Raw genomic sequence first — 20,466 nt, 5'->3', positions numbered from 1 at the left:
TGCATGATGAACAAATGATGTATACTCACACGCAAAAGAAACGCAAGTGGTTTTAAGCAAATAGGTAACAAACACGGAACCATAAATTGATACGAGTTTTAGCATGTAGTGAAGCCTGATGGTGTTATAATTTTTTTTGGTTGCATTTTGGAAGCCCCGAGTAAAAGCGCAACATAAAAAACGAATCGCCAAAACGCAGCATTTCAATGAATATGTGGGTATCATGCACCCATTTCTCGCGAAATCGAAAATGCACTAACTGTCACGAAATGTAGTGGGTATAAGACTGTGGCCGATTCTTAGCACCTACCACTCCTTGGTCAACAATGCCACACCTAACTCAAATTCAGAGAATCCAGGCTATCGGACGTTTTGAAGCTAGAGAGTCTGTCCAAGATGTTGCCCGTCATTTCAACGTTAACATAACCACAATTTACCGTCTCCTGCATCGATACAATGCTACACAGACCACAGATGACCTTCCTCGGAGCGGTCGTCCTAGGGTCACCACACCTCGACAAGATCGGCAGACTACCCGTCAACACCAGCGACATCCGTTCCTAACTGCAAGTGAAAGTGCTCGACAGACCATAGGAACACATAATCGACAGATTAGCCGGGACACTGTGATCCGACGTCTCCGTTCCAACAACCTCAGATGTCGCCGACCAGCACGTCGTCCTATTCTCCAACCACGGCATCGACAAGCACGACTCTCTGTGGGCACAGGGTCATCGCAATTGGCGTCATCGTGAGTGGAGGCGTGTCATCTTCTCTGATGAAAGTCGCTTTTTTGTCTCCCATGCAGATGGAAGAGTCAGAATTTGGCGGCAGCGTCGAGGTGATCGTTTCGCTGACAGAAACGTTGTGGAAAGGGATCCATGGGGTGGACCTAGCGTCATGATATGGGCAGGGATTGGTCTTAATGCGAGACTTGGACCCATGTGCTTTCTGAATGTTGGTCAAGGTCGGGGACACGGCGTCCTGCTCAGCGGTATATCGACCAAGTGATCGTACCCCTCGTTGTTCCATTTTTTTCACAACAACAACAACAACAACAAAAACAACAACAACAACAACAACAACAACAACACATTTTCCAGGAGGACAACGCTCGTCCCCATGTTGCCAGAGCTACCATGGCCTTTCTGCAACAACACAACATCCGTGTTCTACCGTGGCCAGCCCTCAGCCCTGATCTGAACCCCATCGAACACTTGTGGGATGAGGTTCAAAGGCGTCTGTACAATGTGCGCCCAGTCCCTACAACTGCCGATGAACCACGCCCAGCTGCTCTGGGTGTGTGCAGGAGGATCCCTAGGGCCTTCACAAATCGTCTGATCCACTCAATGTACAGGAGATGTGTGGCAGTGATCAATGCTAATGTTGGTCAAACCAGGTATTGACTGTCATTTTAGGTATTGACCCGAAACTGTGTAAGCCCTAAACATTTGAAAAAAAACCCAATTATGTCATCTGCCTTTTAATCCATTAAACTGTCTTCAGTCAAATTTTTGTCAATCTTGCCCAATTAGTATTTCTTGTCTTAACTGTTGAAAATAAATAACAAGTATACTGCATACTCGACTTGCGTTTCTTTTGCGTGTGAGTATAGTTCTATGCATTTACATCTTCCTTGTTACAATGACTGCTTTGTCGCTTCGGTGTAGATACTAACGCCGTGATGAAGCCAGTGATGAAGAGATATATGAAGTAGTGCGGTTTTATACACGTGGATAATTGATAATGTTTACACAACAGAAAAGGTTAAAGTATAAAGCCTGATTGATGTACATAAATAGGATTAACAAGGCACGATGGGTAAAACAATACAGTGACTGATATGAACAAGCCAAGATGAGAAGAGAAGGATTAATATATCTCATTTCCATTGTCCATTATATACATTTTATTTACAGTAAACTACGGTTAAAACGAACTCAAGGGAGTTTAGTTCGATATAACTGTAGTTCGTTATAAGCAGATATACAACATATCCTTCACTTCTTATACTGGCTTATAATCAACTTCCATATCAATCGCTGTATTTATTTCATGACATATTAATTATATTCATGTATATTAATGCACATCAATCAGACTTTATATTGCTAAGTCGGCGTTAAACAACAAACAAACAAACAATCAGACTTTTTACTTTAATCTTTTCTGTTGTGTAAACATTATCTTGTATAAACATCAATTATCCACGTGTATTCTGACGGCCTAAGAAACTTTACCACTTTAAATATGAAATTGCAACAATGTAAAAATACAAACTCAAACTAAATCAAGGCAAAACACATCGCCCAAACACAACAATGCTCTATTCAGAAAGCGATACACGTCCACGTCACGTATTTATGAAGGGAATTTGAAAAAAACACACGTGCCGCTTGGGAAGCCGAAACTACACGTGCCATGAGGATACATGAATGGTACGAACGGCATGTCAGACTGATAAAAATCCACCACAGAAATGCCACGACTGACACCAGAACAACGCGAGCGGGCCCTTAGTATGATGCAGATGGGAGCCACCCATGCCCGATGCTAGAACTTTTGGTTGCTCCCGTGTGGCTTGACACCCCTTGCTGCTGGATGACAGGACAGACATCAGGCAGGCCAAGAACAGGCAGACCCAGAGTAACTACGCACAATGAAGACCGGTATTGCGTACTTGCATCTCCGGAATCGATTCCTGACAGTGATGTCATCAGTGACGAATGCCTTAGGGAATATGGTTAGTCGACAGACAGTGGCCAAGAGACTCAGGGCTTAAGGAATTATGGCTTACAGACCTTACAGAGGACAGTTATTGACACAACATTTGCGTGTCTTGTATATAGCAGGTGGTGGTCATACACGCTATCAATGTGACGTGTCATTGAACTTTAGAGCGAATTTAGATGTGTGTGTGCCCTTTGTCCTTTTCGTAGAAAGCTTGTTTTTGCTATCCCATCTAAATTCGGCAATTGTCGTGCGAAGATCGGATGCTGTATGATTTAAAATGTCTATTTCGTTGAGATTTTGATGTTTTCAATAAATTTTACTTCATGCATCTGAAGTTTGTGGTTTTTAAACCGGAGTGATTTGAAACTGTTGTGAAATTGTGTTGGCCGTCAGTGTATATAAGCCCCCTGCTTCACATTTCTGTTTACACTTGCTTTATAACGGTGTTAGTATCTACTCCGAAACGTCGCAGTGATTGTGATAAAGAAGTTGTATATCCATAGAACGATATCCCTTGTTTAAGGATATATGCTGTTCACAGTCGGTCTACGCCTTGTCACACAAACATGTGCATGTTTCTCCGCGTCCCATTCAGAGATACTGAGGTGTCACAGACCTAAATCAAATCAAGCTCTTGTTATTAATTAATTGATCTTGTTTTAGTGATGCTTCAAAATAATTGAAAAACGGATTTTAACAATGAAAGAAACATTTGAAAATGTGGACTCTCCCCCAAACTGAAGAAACCTGATCTTATCTTGTACGCTACAAAACTCAATGGCAACGCATGCTACCTTCGCGAGACGTTAGTATCAGTACACAGATCACTGTGGAGAGCTTTCTGTGACAAGGCCTTTCGGATGATGTCATGACTGCAAAGAAAACATGTACTGTATGGTGCTAAAAAGCTTTTATCGGAATAAAATATTCTCCTTTGAACAGTTTGTTTAATTTTTTGATTGAATGTTCGTAACAGGGGCCCCCACAATATTTTGGCAGATCGACACATGAGAGTTCCCGATACTATTTTTAGACCTTGTTTCAAAAATTGTGTTTTTGGCGCACTGACACGAGGTCACAGAGGAATCGTTTTTGGGAAAGTAGTTCCGGGTCGCAAGTGCTTCCTGCAATTATCAAACAGCAACTTTCAACATCGATTTCATGTCAGTCAGTCACGAAGTTACGGAACAAAGAATAACACGTTTACTAAATTAATTATACCCGAATGCTTCCTCCAGCACACCGAACGAGGAAACTGTTATTGTGAATTTTATTTCCTTTTACAAACTTTCTGCTATGTATTTTCCTTGTTTTAAGTGTAGTCAGCTGTACACATAAACATGAGTGCAAGTGTGTATGTAACACTGTGTACTGACTCTCGCAGCAGGCTTCGTGATCAGGTTTCCGGTAGTGTGTCCCTTAAAAACTTGTCTGAAGACCCGTGAAGATCCGGGGTGGAATAGGTCTTCAGCAACCCATGCTTGTCGTGAGAGGTGACTAACAGGATAGGGTGGTCAGGCTCGCTGACTTGGTTTGATGCATGTCATTGATCCCAATTGCGTGGATCAATGCTCATGATATTAACCACTGGGTTGTCTGGTCCAGACTCGATTATTTACAGACCGCCGTCATATAGCTTGAATATTGCTGAGTGCGGCGTTAACCAACCAACCAACCAACTAACTAACAACTTTTCTGAATACACAGTACAAACTATTACAGGGTGTCTTACAGATCTTGTGTTATCATACTGCACTTCCAAAGACATTATTTACATGGAGCAGGAAGGAGCCAGAAAGGGATGTTTGGGTTGTAAGGATCAATTGCTGGTTCAGAAAATGATCCTTGCAGAGGCTAAAGGTACCGCCGTGACCTCTTAATGTGTAGGATAGACTACAGAGAAGCTTATGAGTTCTGTACCTCACGAAGGGTTTTTGAAGTCACTGAATTGTATTGACTTCCCCGAGCGGCTACTTGTTTTACTCAAGTCTTTAATGAATTGCTGGTCAACTCAACTTGAGATGTATTCGTTGGGGCAGGTGATGACTTCAGAACCCATTTCCATTGGAAGAGGAATATTTCAGTTCGATTCTTTAGTCCTTTGCTTTTCTGTTCATCACTGAATCCTTTGAGCCTTTTGCTCAGCAAAGAGGAAGGTTATCGTCCTGGACCTTCTTAGCACAGATCCCCAACACCCCTTATTTACCCCCTTTGCATAGATGACCCTGCATTTCTCTTGTCAAATCCTTTTCTAATGATATCGGCATGTCCTTTGGACTCGACAAGTGCAACATTCTTCATCTGAAACGTGGCAAGGTAGAAGAGGATCAGTCACTTAACTTATTGACCTTCTCGGGGAAGATCAGGCCTATACGTACTTAGGGATGCTGGTTAGGTACAAACTGCAGAATGCCCATTTCAAGACGTCGGGCAGAGTACAAATGTAGACTTAAGAAAATGTAGAGTTCAGTGCTGAACGCTCGCAATAAAATCAAAGCCCTTAATATGCTGTATCTGTCCTTCGTATTCTTTTGGTGATGTTGATTGGACGAAACAAGAAATTGAAGGTATTGGCATCCTGACACGAATAATTATGTCAGACAATAGATCCAAACAACCCTCGCTTATTTGTCTGATGACACTTGCATGGTGTACTCATGATGAAAACAAGGCATTCCACATTTTTCTTAAACGAGCCAAGGATGTGAGACATAATCTCAAATGTTCATGTGGATTTTGTTGACGGTTCTGTACTGCTGGACGTTAAAGAAATGAGTGTCAACCAAGCGAAGTGCCATATTGTACCAGAGTCAGTTTTTCAAGGAGAGGCTATCTGAACGACCACTGCATCGAGTTTATGTGCAGTGTGTTGAGAGCATCAGCAACCCTGCGGAGTGCTACGCTTGGATGAAGTCGGCTGGCCTGAACAGTGAAGGCTTTCTATTTGCTGCTCAGGACCAGTTACTTCCCACTCGAAACCGTCAATGTGTGATTTTGCATCAAAATGTAAACATGAAATGTAGATTATGCAATGAATTAAATGAAACTGTCCAGCACATCGTCAGTGGATGCCCAGCTTTGGCACAAACACAGTACCTTTAGCGACATGATGGAGTGGCTCGATCATTTTATTACGGTCTTAGCTTGTGGCTTTGACACGGAGGGTTATCCATGGTAGGAGCCCGAAATATGTATAGGGCGTCATTGATTGTCTCGTATACAGCCTCAGACCTATCCAGGCTAACAGATCCGATCTTGTCCTTTTTGATCAATCCAATGAAATCATTCATATCATCTTTTCATCATCTGTACCATTTTCTGTCACTTTTGACACTAATGTGAAAAAACATCATCAGGACCTCGCTTTCGAAATGTCACGCCTGCATCCCAATTACTAAGTTGTCTGACTCCCAATCTCATTAAAATCAGATTTAATTCTCGCTACCGCTAAATAAAGATCTGAGGACATCCCGTCAATTATTATGTATGTTCTTGCAGAATATTCCCGATCTGACTCAGAGGACCGTATCGTCTAAAAGTAGTTCCGGCATAGAATGTTAATTCACTTGAGTGTAAACGATTTTACATTTGGAGATAAATGTATTAGCTTTCCTCACTAACATACATGTATAAGGAAGGGTTTATATTTAACGCAAAATCAATTCTAACAAATCACGATCTATGACGGTGGTAAGAGAGCATTGATTCTTGTACTGAAGTCAGGTCAGGTCAGCCGCCATTTGTCATGAACTGTGACTTGTGGCGATATGTGAATTGTTGATCTTGCAGTCAATCACTGGTTTGCATGACCCAGAGTCCATTCTGCTATGATGTAGCTGGAATATGGCTGACCACGGAAGTTTACTAAGAAGAATTCACAGAACAAAAATCTTCTTTGATACTCAATCGTTCATGTACAATTTTTTAAATTATGAAATATTTGCAAATAATAATTTGATCAAGTAAGTTCTGGAGTGGAAAGTTGTCTCAGCGTACTGAACTTCATTTTCCGCAAACACCAATGTTTATTATGTAAATTATGTTAATGTATAATTTATGTAATAAATGTTTGTGAAGAAAATGCTTAATTCGTAATTCTTCAACAGAAGGATCAATTGCACTGTCAGCAACAGAGGAAACATCACTCGCTGGTCAGTCAATGAAAACACTCGCAGATATGGCGCTTTCTGAATCAATAACTGCAGCATCTGTAACAGCAGAATCAGCTGACGACACCAAAATGCCAACATCGGCTTCAATGGTGCTATTAACAACATCAGCATCATTGGCGTCATCAACGCTGAGAACGTTACCGGTCCCAGACAGTCAGTCAGAGCAAACATTTACAGATCCTTTGTCACAATCTTCGCCTTCAGTGCCCCGATCTTCTGATTTTATGTCAAATTCTCAAAAACCAACACCAGAAATAATGACATCAACAACACCACTTCCACCGGCTGCATTTTCAACAAAGGATGAAACTCCGGCACCAAACTCCATTCCATCTGCAGCTACATTGTCAACACCAGTTCTTACAGCAAACGTTTCAACAGGTGATTTAACGGCGGCACTGAGCACAAGTAATACATTCATTACATCGGAATCTACATTGTCAACACCAGTTCCAACAGCAACCGTTTCTACGGAAGATTTTACAGAGGCACCCAGGACACATATATCATTCCTTCCATCTACATTGTCAACACCAGTTCCAATAGCAATAATAAATTCTTCATTATCGGCAGCAATAACGCCGTTGTCAGCCTCACTAGCAACGTTCACTATCACAGCGGTGTTAACATCGGAATCAATACCATTACTATCTGGTTCCACATTGAAGTCAACAGAATTTGCTCAACCAAGGGCAATATCATCACCAATCACTGCACAACCAGCACCAACACCATCAACGCACATAACATCAGTATCCACGAGCACCTTCACGATATCTACTTTAATGACACCACAACAAGTAACACAGGAACACCAAGGTGGGTAGATGCTTCAGTAATCAGTAACACAAGAACACCCAGGTGGGTAGATGCTTCTGTAATCAGTAACACAAGAACACCCAGGTGGATAGATGCTTCTGTAATCAGTAACACAAGAACACCAAGGTGGGTGGTTAGATGCTTCTGTAATCAGTAACACAAGAACACCCAGGTGGTTTTATGTTTCTGTAAGTAGTAACACAAGAACACCAAGGTGGGTAGATGTTTCTGTAATCAGTAACACAAGAACACCAAGGTGGGTAGATGCTTCTGTTATCAGTAACACAAGAACATCCAGCTGGTTGGATGCTCCTGTAATCAGTAACACAAGAACACCCAGGTGGGTAGATGCTTCTGTAATCAGTAACACAAGAACACCCAGGTGGGTAGATGCTTCTGTAATCAGTAACACAAGAACACCCAGGTGGGTAGATGCTTCTGTAACCAGTTACACAAGAACACCCAGGTGGGTAGATGCTTCTGTAATCAGTAACACAAGAACACCGTGGTTTTATGCTTCTGTAATCAGTAACACAAGAACACCAATGTGGGTTGATGCTTCTGTAATCAGTAACACAAGAACACCAAGGTGGGTGGATGCGTCTGTAACCAGTTACACAAGAACACCAAGGTGGGTAGATGCTTCTGTAATCAGTAACACAAGAACATCCAGGTGGGTGGTTAGATGCTTCTGTAATCAGTGACATAACTACATCAATGTGGTTGGGTAGATGCTTCTGTGACTAGTAACACAAGAACACCAAGGTGGGTAGATGCTTCTGTAACCAGCAACACAAGAACACACAGGTGGGTAGATGCTTCTGTAATCAGTGACACAAGTACATCAAGGTGGTTTTATGTTTCTGTAATCAATAACACAAGAACAGTACAAGCATTCACACATGCATCTGCATGTACGTTGCTGTATAAGTGCAATAACTTTGAACGCGACGTTAAACACCATTTCATCTCAACTCACAATGTGAGACCTGAATGATTGTGTGCCATCGTACCCCAACGGCTTGGATCGCTGTAAAGGATCTCTTTGCTGACTGTGGCGTAAAATAATGTTCACTCACTGTTATGTTATCATCTGCGAATGCTAGGCTTAGAAATACATTCAAAGTTTGACATTAGTTGGACATTATTAAACTTAAAAACAATATATTTGATTTATTTAAATACAAATGGAAAACAGATACTAGAATTATAGTTGTTTCGGTCTGATAAGCTTCCTGTTAAAAAACACACAACTGATTTATGGAACAGCAACTTTTGTGCTTGAATTCTCCGCGTGACACAACATTCTTAATTATTTCTTAACAGATTCTACGGTAGGCTCAATTGACCATACCCGTATGTCAACGTCGGCAGAGTCGTCAACGTCAGCGGTAACTTCAACAGCCACGGACATCAAGCCAGAACAAACAGTTTCTCTGGCAAGTACATTTGGCAGCTTACAAATGCCAGCATCGTCATCACTGGTGCCGTCAGTGGAGCCGTCAGCAACATCGGCACCAGAAGTGTCATCAACAACATCGTCATCACTGGTGCCATCAGCAACATCGACTTCAGTGGAGCCGTCAGCAACATCGGCACCAGAAGTGTCATCAATAACAACGTCATCACTGGTGCCATCAGGAACTTTGCCGTCAGTGGAGCCGTCAGCAACATCGGCACCAGAAGTGTCATCAATAACAACGTCATCACTGGTGCCATCAGCAACTTTGCCGTCAGTGGAGCCGTCAGCAACATCGACTTCAGAGGTGCCATTTACAACATCGGCATCACAGGAGCCATCAGCAATATCAACATCGTTGGTGCCATCAGCAACATCGGCATCACAGGAGCCACCAGCAACATCAACATTGTTGGTGTCATCAGCAACGTCAATCTTATTTGTGCCATCAGCAACTTCGCCGTCACTGATGCCGTCAGCAACTTCGCCGTCACTGATGCCGTCAGCAACTTCGCCGTCACTGATGCCGTCAGCAACTTCGCCGTCACTGATGCCGTCAGCAACTTCGCCGTCACTGATGCCGTCAGCAACTTCGCCGTCACTGATGCCGTCAGCAACTTCGCGGTCACTGATGCCGTCAGCAACTTCGCCGTCACTGATGCCATCAGCAACATCGACGTCACTGGTGCCATCAGCAACGTCAACCTTATTGTTGCCATCAACAACTTCGCCGTCACTGGAGCCGTTAGCAACCTCGACATTATTGGTGTCATCAGCAACATCGACGTCACTGATGTCATCAGCAACATCAACGTCACTCGTGTCATCAGCGACATCGACATCATCACCAACATCGGACAGGCAGTCAGAGCAAACGTTCACAGATACAGTGCCACCTGAATCGTTAACGGAAATATATGTGACAACTTCAACACCTGCGACAACATCAACGCCACACATTACGTCTACAGCATCGTCACTGACAACAGTCAATTCAATATCAAGTTCAGTTTCACCGACAACGTCAACTGCAACGTCGCATTTAACAGATGCACACACTACAACTTCAGTATTTACTCCATCAGCATCTGCATTGTCATCGCCGGTATTAACACCAACATCTACATCAACATCTTCAGTACAATCAACATCCCTACTATCATCAACATCCCAACCATCATCAACAGGATCGATTTTAGCATCAGTGACAACAGACTCAACATCACTACCCGCTTCCCCCATCACTCCGCCATTATCAACACACACATCAGTGCTGTCATCAACAGCAACATCTTCACCTACATCTGTAACACCAGCATCACCATCAGATCAAACAGGTGAGTCGAGATGCATTAAATTAACATTGTGAAATATATTCTTATTCGTAGAAAAAACCCTCTATATCTATCTGACATTATGAGGTGAGGTGAAATGGGGCTTAACGTCGTGTCCAAGATTATTGCACGACGTACATGCGTGTGTGTGTGTGTAGCTGCTTGTACTAGTCCGGACTAATGTCGATTTATAGTGCTAGCCCACTGAGATACCATGCCGCAGTTTAACATGAATACCCCACTCAGACACAGAATACTGACACCGAGTCGACCAGTCCATGTTTTAGCCCCTTAATGCCGAGCGCCAGACAGGGTAACAACAAGTGCCATCTTTTAACGTCTCTTGGTATGACGCGGTCGGGAATCGAATCCCGGACCTTCTGCTCTCCGGGCGGACGCTCTACCACTAGGCCACGGAGGCTGTCTCTGACATTATGAAAATGATATTCACTTCATTTAATCACTCAGTATCACAAAGGTTTTCAAGTAAGATTATGAAAATAAAATTATGAAAAAGACAAACCATTTCCAAGGCCATTGTACGATTCCGAATACATATCTGAATAAGATCAGTCAGAAAACTTAAAGTTAATTTTATCTTTTCTTGTTAATGACAAGTTTTCTTCACCTTTGACAGGAAGAGTTGGCATATTCACCCGTGACTTCCACACCAACGAATGTGAACAGATGTTCCGCATTTAAATTTTACGAAACGGATGTCTCATACCTTTGAATTCAAACACGAGTTCCATAAAATCAGTATGACCAACGAGTGAGTGAGTTGGGTTTAACGCCGCGTTTAACATTATTCCAGTTATATCACGGCGTGTCAGCTTAATGCGGGAGGAAAGCCCGAAGTGATGCAGGTCTTAGACGTTTACTACTTCGGTGAAACCCACGAGCACGGGTATGGTGCTGACAAACCTAGAAACATAATTGGGGCGAACCTGGATTCGAACCCACAATCATAGGTTTCTGGCGTGCCCAAGGGACGCAACTCTGCACAGCGAGTCGCGGCGCCTTAGACGACCGGGCCACCCGTGCCCCCGTTCTTTGTCTGAACATATAGGTGTGGACAGGTTCCCACTACCCCGGTATTGTCCCCAGCAGAACAGGTTCCCAGTACAGTTGGGTAAAATGCCACCCTGTGCCCCCGACCAATGAATGAATGTACTGGTACTAGAATGTACAAAGGGTTCAAAGTGTCTTCATACCCGACTCCCTCACTCACCCTTGCTAGTCTACGGGCTAGTAACAACATTATTGATCGTCAATGATGACGCTGTATGTTTCAGGCTCGGGAGATACTGGCATCGTCGTCGGTGTATCCATCGGAGTAGTCCTTTTACTTGCTGTTGTCGTGTGTGTCCTTGTCGTCGTCAAACTAAGGTAATTAATAGTGTGTGCAGTTTACACAACTTTTACCAATATCCTAATTCCCTACGAGAGTGGACCGCCTCCGTGGTCTAATGGTAGAGCGTCCGCCCGGAGAGCGGAAGGTCCGAGGTTCGATCCCCAGCCGCGTCATACCAAAAGACGTTAAAAGATGGTACCTGTCTGGATCTCGGCATTAAGGGGCTAAAACAAGGACTGGTCGGTTCGGAGTTAGTATACTGTCCTGAGTGGGTTATTCATGTTAAACTGCGGCATGGTATATTAGTGGGCTAGCACTATAAATCGGCATCAGTCCGGACTAGTACAAGCAGCCACACACACACAACACCCACACACCCACACACCCACACACACACACACCCACACCCACCCACACACACACACACACACACACACACACACACACACACGTGCATACACGTCGCTATATAAGTGCAATAATCTTGGACGCGACTTTAAACCCCATTTCACCTCACCTCACCCGACGACAGAGACTACAAAAACTAGCCCACCACCCCTGACTCGAAATTCCTCGAAAGTATCTAAAATCATTTATGTCGAGTTAGGGTCAGGGTTAGGATTTATCTTAGGGTGCCCTAAACCAGGCAGGATTTGAAGCAGGGGTTTTGTTTCCAAAACATATCGTGGACTTTTGTCAGTGATGTTGCTGTTACTGCTGATAGCAACATTACGGCTTTCACGGCGACCCAGTAAACACCTGGTCTGAACCAGACAGACCAGTTTCTGCTGACACAGATCCCACTTGGCGTAAAGGACAAATAGCTGCGGAAATTATATGAATGGACCACTGAAAATCAGGGATGACACCAGGTGTTCGCGAAAAGGGTGAAAGCATGAGCAACAGACCACCCGATCCACCTGTACTGTACCTGAGTGTCACAACATACATGGCTGGGGACCACAGAGGCGGTCGGGTAGCCTAGTGGTTAAGGCGTTCGCTCGTCACGCCGAAGACCCGGGTTCGATTCCCGACATGGGTACAATGTGTGAAGCCCATTTCTGGTGTCCCCCGCCGTGATATTGCTGGAATATTGCTAAAAGCGGCGTAAAACCATACTCACTCACTCACTCATCCGAGGTTCCATCACAGGTTATATCAGTGGTTGTTAGGGTACCATAAGACAGCATACAACCCACCACCAAGCGACATTGAACTTTTCTAAGCCTTTAGTTAAAAAACATAAAAAGACGAACCATATTGATCATACTTGAATCTGGTCTTTTCCTCGCTTTGATACTTCCCTCAGTCAATAACCTGCAAACAAGCCCTACACAGGAGGTCACGTGCTGTGATCTGTCCAATCACACTATCATCAGAAATTCAGGGTTCAGGGTTAGGGTAAGGGTTAGGGTAACGCTTTTGAGTTAGGGTTAGGGTTTGAGTAAGGGTCAGGGTAAAGGTTTAAGTTAGGCTCAGGGTTCAAGATTAGGTTACATTTAGGGTTAGGTTTAATACAGTAGGATAGGTGCAACATGTACGATACTATCAGAAAGTCTTAAGATTCAATTTATCAGTAATGTTAGTAAGATTACAAGAATAAATACTTGAACGCACCATCTTCGTTTCTGCCGCAGGGTGATGAAGAAGAGACCATTATACGGCCGGATGGGTGAGTGAGTTTCTGGCACACTGTTCACGTGATACAGGTCTGTATGTAAAGTACAGGTGCACTCGGACATTGCTTGTTACCTCATCACAGAACTGAGAAGACCTCCACAACCTTTTCATATTGACCTTGACATAAGTCGGTGTATTTTTGTTATCAATTATGCTTCAGACGCGTAAACAATACTGATTTGTGACGTAGACTTAACATCTGGTGAAAAGCGTCTTATACTTTTGTGAATAATTATATGATACCCGAAACAAATACATCTCCAACAAATACATTTCCTGTTTGATTATTTTTTAGCCACAATCAAACATGTTGTATACTTTCTTCTGACCGGTATGACGTCTTCTGGTCATGTATACTGTGACCTCCCCGTTTGTCCTCAACCTTGAGACGTAATTTGACCATTACCACCCCTATACAGTGTTGTTTCTGAGTATTTAAAATTACTTACTTCATATCAACTCGATCAAAATAAGTCGTTGTTATAGCATCAGTTGGTAGACCAAAGCTGCAGTCACCACTGTGTTGTTTTTTTAGTATTTGTAACACTGCAATTGTCAACACCATTGTCAAGCAGACCGCCTCCGTGGTCTAATGGTAGAGCGTCCGCCCGGAGAGCGGAAGGTCCGGGGTTCGATCCCCAGCCGCGTCATCCCAAAAGACGTTAAAAGGTGGTACTTGTTGTAACCCTGTCTGGCGCTCGGCATTAAGGGGCTAAAAGAAGGACTGGTCGGCTCGGAGTCAGTATACTGTGTCTGAGTGGGGGTATTCATGTTAAACTGCTGCATGGAATCTCAGTGAGCTAGCACTATAAATCGGCATCAGTCCGGACTAGTACAAGCAGCCACACACACATACACGTACATGCACGTCGCTATATAAGTGCAATAATCTTGGACGCGACGTTAAACCCCATTTCACCTCACCTCACTATTGTCAAGCAAAATCTGTTTGTGTGTGTAGGCAGCAAGAAGATCCGAAAATCCTCCGAAACTTCCATCGAGATGACCTCGGTCATCACTGCGGTCGACAACTATGAAAACTTTCAGCCCGGTGATATTGATATCAGTGGATTAGCAGAGTACATCGCGAGAAAGATGCAGAACAACGAACTGGATGAAGAGTACAAGGTAACATCTGCCCTAAACTCATAGCACCTGTAAAAATTAGCTAGTGAGTCATTTGATTTTACGCCGCTTTTAGCAATATTTCAGCAATAGTACTGCGGGGGACACCAGAAATAGACTTTGTACCCATTTGGGGACCCACCGGACCTATATAACAGATGCAACACGATTACCATAGCAACCCATCCTCATCCACCCACCCAGTGTAGTATATCTCCTTTCTTTTATGATAAATCCTTGGCCCCATTCCCGACTATTGATTCGTTTTGAGTACGATGCAAAAAACACGACGCTAAAAGTCCATTCAGGTTCCACTTCCATGCGGGTGGCTTTTTGGGAACCAACTGACACGAGAAATAACAGTGACGTCACTTATTATAACTGCGAATGGGTCAAGAGAATTTGAAACAAAAGGAGATATAAACACTGGATAAACGAGGATGTTCGCGGCCAGGATCCGCTGGTCGTGGGTTCGAATCTCTGATCGCTTCGATTATGATCCTGTCGACACCTGTGAGCGTGTCTTTCACCAAGCGTGTTTCTTCCAATGTTATTAACAGAACACAGAGACACTGTTATTTGGCTGCAATACTGTCAGCAGGGTTGAAGACAACACTCGCTTACTCTATGGTGAAGTTCTGCTGTCACTGAGTATTTCTCCAGGTGGTGATTGTGTAGTGTGTGTGTTCTGCATATCATGCAGTCACGTATGTGGTGACATTTGCAGGCTTTACCATCAACCCCCTTTGAAGATACAGATGAACATGTTGGCCAGCTCGCCTGTAACAAAGAAAAGAACAGATTCGCAGACATATTTGCATGTACGTAATCTTCACTAGTTGGTTACCATAATACCACTGCCTTCTTTGCCGCTTCATCTTGGAGTATCAAGTTTTGTTGATGAAACTGACCACCCCCGTGGCCTAGTGGTAGAGCATCCGCCTGGAGAGCGTCGGGTCCCTGTCTAGCGCTCGGCATTAAGGGACTAAAACAAGGACTGTTCGGCTCGGAGTCAGTATACTGTGTCTGAGTTGGGTATTCATGTTAAACTGCGGCAAGGTATCTCAGTGAGCTAGCACTATAAATCGGCATCAGTCCGGACTAGCACAAGCAGCCACACAAACACACACACGTACATGCACGTTGCTATATAAGTGCAATAATCTTGGACGCGACGTTAAACCTCATTTCATCTCACCTCACCTGATGAAACTGTCAATCACGAACAGCGCTAATCAGATGTTTGTGTTTGTGTGTGTGTGCGTTCATAGTGCTAGCCCACAGAGATATGCCACAGTTTAACATGAATACCCCACTCATACACAGTATACTGACTCCGAGCCGACCAGTCCTTGCATCCCCTTGATGCCGAGCGCCAGGCATGGTAAAAACAAGTACCACCTTTAATGATTTTCATGTGCCCCCATCGCCCTACAGGGAAATATCAGTCCGTGAAAAGTCGTTCGGTTGTCTTCATTAATATGTGAAATAGATACTATTCATTTATACATTTACCTATCATCCAGCTCAGACCACCTCTGTTTACACCTCTCATATTATGTATCATTTCTGTGTGGGTACTTTTATGGCTATCCCACTCCTTCGGTCAGTGATCTCAATATTTCCACCAGAGTATATTGGCTTTAATTGAAACCCCTATATACAGCGTACCTATTTCAGACGACTGTTCCCGTGTTGTGTTACAACGAGGAGATGCATCCGGCACGGACTATATCAATGCTAATTTCATAACTGTAAGTATATTAATGTTAGTTTCGTAGCTGTAAGTATATCAATGTTACGTTCATAGCTGTAAGTATATCAATGTTACTTTCATCGTTGAGGGTTCATTTACCAGGAACTCAAAGATTCCAATGCCAACAGTTTAATGAAAGCATTATAACACTGCCAACAGTTTAATGAAAGCATTATAACACTGCCAACAGTTTAATGAAAATATGTTTAACACTGCCCACAGTTTGATAACAGCATGTTTAACACGGCCAACAATTTAATAACAATCATGTAAACATTGTCCACAGTTTAATAACAGCATGTATAACACTGTCACCAAACATCCATTTGTAAATGTGAGGCTTCGAGCTTTTCCCCCTCAGCAAGCTGTGATGTAATTTAAATAATGTTCTAAGTGCGTTAAACCATCGTTCAGTCATTCAACCTGAAGAACGTCCAGATTTGATTAGGCTTACAACTCTAGATTACAGTTTGTAGTACAATGAGTCACGGGTGGCCAAGTTGTCTATAGTGCCGCGATTCGCTGTGCAGAGTTGCGTCCCTTGGACACGCCAGAAACCTATGATTGTGGGTTCGAATCCCGGTTCACCCCGATTATGTTTCTAGGTTTGTCAGCATCATACCCGTGCTCGTGGGTTTCACCGAAGTGGTAAACGTCTGAGACCTGCATCACTTCGGGCTTTCCTCCCACATTAAGCTGACACGCCGTGATATAACTGGAATACTGTTAAAAGCGGCGTTAAACCCAACTCACTCACTCACTACTCTGTTGCAACACAGCCTTCCAATTGTGAGTGTTCTTTAACGTGTTTTGTGTGAAAAATATTCTAAGACAACATCCACAGGCTGATGATTGATGGTGACAAGTGATATGACATCCTTGTTAAGTCTACGGACTTCTTTCCTTAGTTTTCTTCACGTTTCAGCAAACACAGTCAACATGTTGTATTGTTAAAGTTTCACGACTACTTAATGCGTGTGAACTACAGTAAACTACGGTTATAACGAACTCAAAGGGACTACTAATTTTAGTTCCTTATTACCGTAGTTCGTTATAAGTATATATACAGCAAAACTACAGCAAATAGTCGGGACCAAAAAAGTAAGTTCGTTATATCCGTCAGTTCGTTATAAGCGTGTTCGTTATAACCGTAGTTTACTGTATTCTTCTGTGCAGGGCTACGGAGACAAACAGAGAGCTTACATAGCCGCACAAGGTAGGACAACCCATAGTCCTCGCCACTTGAAATAGAATCACGAAACATGGCGATTATTAATTAACGATTTCGAAGATAGCTGCATGTGTCCAAATACTTATATACTTAAGTATGTCTTCTGAACTTAAAGTGAAAAGAAGGCAAAACTAGATTCGACAGTCAGTTGACTGTGAGTGGTTATATGGTAGTGATCTTGGTCAATAGCACTTTAAATACGGCAATTACATGCTAGTAATGTACGCACGCTGCACACGCTGTAAATAGAGCCAAAACATAGTCACCTGACTGCCGAAGCTTACCCGGATGTTAATTGCGTAAACAAAACGCAATGAGGATGTTTACCGCTAGCAAAATGGATTCGTCTTGAAAAACGCACTTGCAATAATAAATTAATGTTTGTCACTGCTTTGTGTAATATTTCTTGATGGCTTGTTTTCACTTAATAAGTATTAACATACATGCACGTATCTACAGCATCAGGTTTAATTAAATTAATGTTTTTTTTAAAAACGCATTTCGCTTCTTTGATGCAAATTTTTGCGATAGAAAAAAATCCGATTCTGGACAAATTTGAAAAAGAAATATTTTGATATATTTTATTAAGAAACCGAAAATTGAAAGAAAAAACATCTGTCTCATGCGGAAAACTAGCTGACAGAAAAAAACCCTCCCCCCATTCAGTGAGCCCCTCCCGCCCAGTTTCCACCCATCCCCAGGACAAACCAGTTGGCTTCCTAGTAGATCTGACTATACCCTGTGACCCGTGAAGATCCGAGGTAGAACAGGTCTTCAGCAACCCATGCTAACAGTGAAAAACGACTATGATTGCCGTAAGAGGCGACTAACAGGATCGGATGGTCAGGCTCGCTGACTTGGTTAATGCATGTCATCGTATCCCATTGGCGTGAGATCGATGCTCCTGATGTCAGTCACTGGATTGTCTGGTCCAGACTCGATTATTTACAGACCGCCGTCAAATAGCTGAAATATTGCGTTAGACAATAAATTTAAAAAAAATAAAATAATAATAATTTGGTTTGGTGTGTTCAGGTCCGAACCCCCGCTCTCTGGCTGACTTCTGGCTGATGATCTGGCAAGAAGATGTCCGGTGTGTTGTCATGTTGACCAATCTTCGGGAAAACAACAGAGTGAGTTGAAGCCCTACACCAGACACGTACCGTGATAGTCCAACATTATGTCCTTCTGACTTTGAAGGAATTGTGTTATCTTACAATGTTTAACACATGTTCACCACTCGTGTAGCTAACACTATTTACCCGTCATTTTGTTCTAAAGTGCAGGGTGAAAGAGGTGGTGAGGTGAGGTTTAACGTCGCGTTCAAGATTATTGCACTTGCATGTACGTGTGTGTATTTGTGTGGCTGCTTGTACTAGTCCGGACTGATGCCGATTTATAGTGCTAGCTCACTGAGATACCATGCCGCAGTTTAACATGAATACCCCACTCAGACACAGTATACTGACTCCGAGCCGACCACTCCTTGTTTTAGCCCCTTAATGCCGAGCGCCAGACAGGGTAACAACAAGTACCATCGTTTAACGTCTTTTGGTATGACGCGGTCGGGGCTCTCCGGGCGGACGCTCTACCATTAGACCACAGAGGCGTCCCTCAGTGTGAAAGAAGGTACACACCTGTGTTTAGTGGTGCATAAAATGAAACAAACAAGAAATGGTTATTCGAAGGTGATGCATCATATATAGTTATGTTTTGGACCGTAAGACTGAAGTTTTTCGGCGACTGTTACCTTTGTAATGTTTTGGTCAAATCCAATTTTCAAGTTGACAGTTTCTTACTTTTCCCCGCATTTTATTTGCCAAAGTGCCTTGACACTCGTTTCCAATGGGCCTACCTCATGCTCACTGGTATCGAGAACAGCATTTGGAGAAATCCATATTAGAACCGTATAAAATAGTATTACTAGTTCACGTGACTATCACATTATATAACCCGAAACTGGTTGCATTCATAACCCTAATATAGTTGACGCTTGAAATTAAATTGTATACCAAGTTTCTATTGACTTTAATAAACATCTCTTCTAAAGGATTACGGGACTTTGAAGCCAGAGGACTACTCCCTTGCTTATGAAGTATGCAAGAAACAACGCGACTTCGTTCTATGTGTTCTACTTGTGCCCTATCAGTATGGGACACGAGTAAATATGTACCACAGTTCAGTTGTTGATGTCCTAAACATCTTGTTACTTTCTCTCTCCAGAGAAAGTGTGAAAAGTACTGGCCAGATGAGGGGTCACGTGACAGTTACGGTGACGTCGATGTGTCCTGCACCTGTGAGGATGTGACCTCCACGTACGTGGTCCGAGTGCTTCAGGCCGGTCATCACACGGTAAAACACATACGACATTTGCTTATGTGAGTGAGTGAGTGAGTGAGTGTCATTGCGTGTTGTCATAATCGCGTCTGGGCAAAGGAAAACAGTGGTTGATGGAACGAGCAGCGGTCATGTTATCAGGTTACCATGACAATCAGTAAGTACCCGTTTTAAAAACAAACGATCTCTATGCAACGACTGTACAATAGTCCCATGTTCTCTGTACATTCATGGGCTACCGATAGTCGGACATACCACTTAACTCGCTTTGAGGGGCCAGCAGACATATTGTAACCATCGGATTTTCATTAAAGTACTCACGGAAATGGAAAAACCCCTGTTTTTCTCAATTTAAAAATCGACTCAAAGTGTTACGTCGCTGTAAATACGAAAAGTACTAGTCTGGATTTGCTAGTTTGATCTCAGTGAACAATACAAAATGTACTTTACAGGAGGTAATTTGTCG

General features: G+C 43.1%; 1 protein-coding gene across 5 annotated transcripts in view; it reads left to right on the top strand.

The window, feature by feature from the left end:
• The window catches only part of LOC124117038 (flocculation protein FLO11-like), a 36,686-nt gene that overhangs the window by 4,017 nt on the left and 12,203 nt on the right, over nucleotides 1-20,466 (top strand). Inside the window, exons 3-13 of one of the 5 annotated variants that reach the window (XM_046478720.2) lie at nucleotides 6,840-7,724; nucleotides 9,051-9,234; nucleotides 9,289-10,520; nucleotides 11,813-11,906; nucleotides 13,509-13,543; nucleotides 14,510-14,679; nucleotides 15,404-15,497; nucleotides 16,357-16,430; nucleotides 17,609-17,648; nucleotides 18,699-18,796; nucleotides 19,887-20,015. In XM_046478720.2, the coding sequence (XP_046334676.2) occupies nucleotides 6,840-7,724; nucleotides 9,051-9,234; nucleotides 9,289-10,520; nucleotides 11,813-11,906; nucleotides 13,509-13,543; nucleotides 14,510-14,679; nucleotides 15,404-15,497; nucleotides 16,357-16,430; nucleotides 17,609-17,648; nucleotides 18,699-18,796; nucleotides 19,887-20,015 (3,035 nt within the window). Of the gene's footprint in view, nucleotides 1-6,839; nucleotides 7,725-9,050; nucleotides 10,521-11,812; nucleotides 11,907-13,508; nucleotides 13,544-14,509; nucleotides 14,680-15,403; nucleotides 15,498-16,356; nucleotides 16,431-17,608; nucleotides 17,649-18,698; nucleotides 18,797-19,886; nucleotides 20,016-20,466 lie in introns of all 5 variants that reach the window. The other 4 variants (XM_048383143.1, XM_046478718.2, XM_046478719.2 and 1 more) reach the window with 4 other exon arrangements.

This window comes from Haliotis rufescens, unplaced genomic scaffold (genome assembly GCF_023055435.1).
Source record: "Haliotis rufescens isolate VD_foot unplaced genomic scaffold, xgHalRufe1.0.p SCAF_45, whole genome shotgun sequence".
NCBI classification, from domain to species: Eukaryota; Metazoa; Mollusca; class Gastropoda; order Lepetellida; family Haliotidae; genus Haliotis; species Haliotis rufescens.
Note: the sequence above shows the minus strand (reverse complement) of the source record. Positions and strands in the feature narration are given on the sequence as shown.